This window comes from Cyprinodon variegatus, unplaced genomic scaffold, assembly GCF_000732505.1.
Source record: "Cyprinodon variegatus isolate N-32 unplaced genomic scaffold, C_variegatus-1.0 Scaffold138, whole genome shotgun sequence".
NCBI lineage: Eukaryota > Metazoa > Chordata > Actinopteri > Cyprinodontiformes > Cyprinodontidae > Cyprinodon > Cyprinodon variegatus.
Window position 1 is genome coordinate 1,203,216 of NW_015150591.1, and position 5,267 is coordinate 1,208,482.

General features: G+C 38.3%; 1 protein-coding gene across 1 annotated transcript in view; it reads left to right on the forward strand.

Moving 5' to 3' along the window:
* Positions 1-5,267, forward strand: part of hmcn1 (hemicentin 1) — a 175,905-nt gene that overhangs the window by 141,136 nt on the left and 29,502 nt on the right. The window contains exons 88-93 of the mRNA XM_015376644.1: positions 923-1,093; positions 1,193-1,363; positions 1,456-1,626; positions 3,994-4,140; positions 4,231-4,368; positions 4,465-4,586. Coding sequence (XP_015232130.1) covers positions 923-1,093; positions 1,193-1,363; positions 1,456-1,626; positions 3,994-4,140; positions 4,231-4,368; positions 4,465-4,586 — 920 coding nt within the window. The remainder of the gene's footprint in view (positions 1-922; positions 1,094-1,192; positions 1,364-1,455; positions 1,627-3,993; positions 4,141-4,230; positions 4,369-4,464; positions 4,587-5,267) is intronic.

A 5,267-nucleotide genomic window follows, 5' to 3' on the forward strand; every position in this document is an offset into this window, starting at 1 on the left:
AAGGCAAAAGGGGGTCCAATCCGTTACTAGCATGGGGTACCTAATAAAGTGGCCGGTGAGTGTACATGAGGTTATATAAAAAAAACCTCATCACATAGCAAAAGCCAACACAGATACCCTATAGGAACGTTGAGGAGGGTGAGAGGTGCGTATTTCATATCAGAGCTGTGTGTGTGCAAAGTAAGTCCATGAAGCCGTGGGTCAATGTCCTTGACAGACGTAACAGTTCATCATCCGACCAACAAGGGAACTTCACAGATGTCTTTTTAGGATGGAGCGGGGCAGGGGGCAGGGCCTCATATTTACATCTCATCCCAGGAGAGTTGCTTAGATAAAGGCCTCTCAAGGCCAATGGGGAGCCGAATATCCGATAGAAGCTAATTGTTTGGGTCAGGCTGGCTGTTAATTTTTTTCTGCAAGCCTTCAGAGTTTTTGCAAACAGCAAAACTCTTAACACCTGTTTGCAGTTCATTTGTTTCAGTTTACAACCATGTTTTTTTTATTTCAATTTACAAAATGTGTCCACAATGTGTCCTTTTTTTTTATTTTTCCTACTTGCTTTGATTCTGTTTTATCTTCCTGTATTTTAATCATGTAAAGCACTTTGCATTGTCTTTGTACTGAATTGTGCTATACAAATAAATTTGCCTTGCCTTGCCTTGCTTGAAGCAATACATTAATGTGGTTCATCTCTTTGAGGCCTGTATATTTCATTCCTTTCCCCTGTAAATAGATAACTAACCACAATAATCAAACTCATGAGTATAATTCTTGTATTTATCAAATTTATGTTGATAAATGGAAGAAAATGTATGACAGGAACTCTACATATTGGATAGAAAATGCCTTTATTTGTCCCACAATGGGGAAATTGTGGATTAATAATCTTTGTCTCTTACAATATTCTTTGTGTGTTCTACAGTGCATGGAAAGTGGTCCTCATGGATGAGCTGGGGGCCCTGCAGTGTATCTTGTGGTGGTGGTAGCAGACAGCGGACACGCCTCTGTGCAAGCCCTGCTCCTCAGCATGGCGGCAGAAAATGCGAGGGCAATGATGTGCACACTGATTTCTGTAATGGTGACCCATGTCCCAGTGAGTTTGGAGTGATATGAATACGGCACTCCCTATGTGGCCGATCTCTTCCTCTGCTTAATTTGTGTATCTCTGACACTTTTTTCACCACTCTGTCAGTCAATGGTAACTGGGGACAGTGGAGTAACTGGGGCAGCTGCAGCAAGACATGTAATGGAGGTCAGAGGAGGCGCTACAGGACCTGTGATAACCCTAGACCTGCTTACGGTGGAAGGGCTTGTCCAGGAGCTGATTCAGAGATGCAGAAATGTAGCACTGTTGACTGCCCGGGTGAGTCAGCATGTTAATGATATGCTAGTCTAGGGATCATAGAAAAACAAGTTCTTAAATGCCATGAAACCATTGCTTTTTCATTACTGCAGCGGATGGTAACTGGGGGTCATGGCAGCCATGGGGCAGCTGCTCCGCTTCCTGTGGAGGAGGAGAAAGGACACGTGTCCGACTTTGCAATAGCCCATCTCCTAGTAACGGTGGTCGGCCTTGTCCAGGGGACCCCACTCAGGTATCCAGGTGCAACAATCAGGCGTGCCCAGGTAACGACTTGATCTAAAACATGTTAATATGCTGTATATCTTAATCAAATTAGAATATTCAGTTCAATGATATATGATCATATTTCAAACTTAAATACTGATGCCATTTTCACAATTGATTTGAAAAAAAGTTTTCCAAAAAGAGGAATAAAAGATAAAATAAATAAGTCCTTTGATCATACGAAATTAATGTAGTGGCACAACAAATTCTGGAAATACTGAACATATTTCATACTTGGAAGACAAAAACCTTTTTTACTTACGATGACTGTGAGGCATCTGCCATAAAGAGAGAATAGTTGCCTATATTATATAGGTTTTACTAATTCGCTAAATCTTGAAGGTTCTAGAGGTCTTTTCCATGCATTCGGATTTTCAGTTGTCATTAAAAAGCATATTCCATCCATCAGAATCATACAATGAATGATTCATTAAAAATCTTCCTCACTGAATTTTCTAGATGCCATCTTTGAATGAGACTTAGCAAGCATTTTATGTAAAGAACTGTACTTGTTAATTCCAGGTATTTCAGAAGCTTTTTTCTTTGTGATCACCTCTTTCCAGGAGATTCAGTTTAGTTTTGTTTGCCTATTTTTAAAACCCCTTGACGCCTAAATTAATATACATGTACTGTATATCTATATATAAAAAAGAATTATCTTTTTACAAGTAGCTGTAGTAGTTGCCAATTGAACATTTTTGTTAGATTTATTTTAAAAATAAATACAAATGCATGTATATTCCACATTTATGAACACATTTATAATTATCATTGATAACATACACCGTTAGGAACCAGTTGTAATGGAAACAAGAGCTTACCAAAGGTGCCTAGGTCCACACCAAATATGTAATAACTGCCATTGGGGGAATACACAGGCCATCTTGGCTGTGTGCGTAATACAGAGGGTTTGTTGCATATTTGCAACAATGGGCGTCAAAGGATTAAAATCCTAAACCAACTGGCTGCAGCACCAGCAGTGTTCACAGGAACATTTGGAGGGTCAGAAATGCATTCACTCATCAGTAACAGGGATAAAAGTTTTAGAAAAGCTTTGCTTTAAATAGTTAATTAAAAGCCTCTTTTGTGTTGCCTAAATAATATGGAACTCATTCTGGGCCTTCAATAAGGACTAAATCAGACAATATTTCCAAATACTCGAGTAGTTTTCAGAATTTGAGTCTTGAGTCACATAAGTTGAGTTATTAATTGAAATTTACTCATCCAGTATTTGCAAACACAGACCATCTCTTTGACTTTCCACTCTGTACATCGGTGTGCGTGAGCTGTAGTACAGCCAATCAACTTGACCAGAATAAGAAAAGAAACAAACAAACATCTATGCTCCAAAGAGTACATGTTTATGGGGCACAAACACTTCAAAGTATTCATCAAAAATTGAAATATAATATGCAAAACATGAAGGCTTTCTTTTGGTAAGACTTGACTTGACTTGGGACTTCAAGATTAAATAACTTGGTTTCCCAGGCTTCCTTTGTCTAGATGTTAATTTTCAACAGTTGTTCCCTGCCTAATCTAATGTTATTATAAACAATTAAAGCCTATTTATGTTTAGATGTCTTTCTATTTGTGGGTTAGCCTACTTGGGTTTTTCCCAGGATCAAGTGTAATATAATTTTTTGTACGCACAATACAAATATATCCATAGAGAACATTTTTGTGCTTTTAAGCTCAATTTTTACCAACTTTATCTGTTATTGAATTATCCTATTTTGCATTCGAATTCAATTCAGTTTATTTCTATAGCTCCAATTCACAATACGTCATCTCAAGGCAGTTCATAGGTCACCAGATCATAAAGTCAAATTGATTAAAAGTTTTCTATCTAAGGAAAACCAGTTGATTGCATCGACTCATTGACTTGAATGCATCCCTCACACTAAGCATGCTTGTAATGACAGTGAGGAGGAAAAACTCCCTTTTAAACAGGAAGAAACCTCCAGCAGGAAGAAATATTGATTCATTCGCCCTTTAAAGTCATCATTACAATTTGGTCAATATGCACCATATTTTCCACTGCTGCACTTTACAGAATGGAAACTTTCTGAAAGCTGCGCCAAACGAAATTTCATTTGTATACACTCTAGTATAAAAAATACAAATAAACATTGTCTATGTCTAATCATTGGTTGCAATCCTGCATATCTCTTGTACAGTTTTAGTGTCGTTTGGTTTTCTATTCTCTTGTTATATAGTATTTCTAAATTAAAGAATGTGCTTATGTAACCAGCTGGCAAAGACACAGTTCTGTTGTTTAGCCTTTATTTGGGATTTATTTGAAAAAGCTTCCTATATTCTTTGTGTAGCCCTATCCTATTCACTGTCACAAGCATCTTTCCTATCAGGTGGACCAAATAAAAGTCGAGGAAGCATCACAGGAAATATAAATGACATTGAGTTTGGCATCTCCCTCCTAAATGCCACCATCACTGAGAACAACTCTGGCAGCAAAACCATCAAAGCTACTGTTTCAAATGTACCAAGAACATTGGGTCAGTTTTGAATACACACTTTTCAGCTATAGGAAATAAACCCTCTTTAGCTTTGGTTGTAAAACTGAAATTGTAACATTTAAATTCAAGGTCCTGCAATGAGGAAACTCATCTCCATACTTAACCCCATCTACTGGACCACGGCACAGGAAATAGGAGAGGCTGTTAATGGTTACACCCTGACAGGTGGGATTTTCAGGCGAGAGACCCAGGTGGAGTTTGCTACAGGTAGGCTCTGATGATGGTCAAGCTTCCAAATTATTACTCTCTAAAATAAATGTAGCTGGGCCGCCCTTAAAGTTTAGTTTAACTTTATTCTGCAAGGTGAAATTCTGAGGATGACCCACATTGCTAGAGGCTTGGACTCCGATGGTGCTTTGCTTCTGGACATTGTGGTTAATGGTCATATCCTGCAGCTGCCTTCACATGTGGACATCAACATCAAGGTAAGTGTGAATAAAGGCTTGATGAAGAATTATTTAGAGGAAAATGTACAGTATGGTGGCAGTAATGAGTTTAAAGGAGAGTAGAGGAAGTAGTGGCGTAGTTTGGTCACATCTTCCTTTGGTCCGCAAACTGTGCTCAACAGCCAACTTAGTGGTGAGAAGTGGCGTTCAGCTCCTTTAAGAAAATTCCAAGACTGGTTTAAAGTCCTTGGGAAATCATATTTAAAAGTCAAATCATCCTGATTTAAATATAAATGTACTCTTTATCACACGATATTGTTCCAAAATTTAGAAAATTTCTATTTTTAGAAAAAATCCTGTCTTAAAATCTGTGTTTTTTTTCAGTTATTTTATGCAAGCCAATCATATGTCAACTGTCATCTGTCAATCAAATTTTTTATGTCATAGCATATTGATTAATACGTCGCAGCTAATATACGCAACGGTTGAAATAAGAAATAAGTATAATTTACTTTACCATTGAGTTCCATGCCAGTGTTCACGTGGATGGACGTCTGTGTCTTAGGCAGGCGTAGAGCTAACAGAACTGGAAGCATTACGAGGCAAGGGCTCACACATGTAAGCCTCTGCCGCCCTGGCGTCCTCTTCCACAACATCTTCGTCCTCACTTTCCTACTCTAAGGATTAGAAGACTCACCCACCACCTCCTACAATAAACCC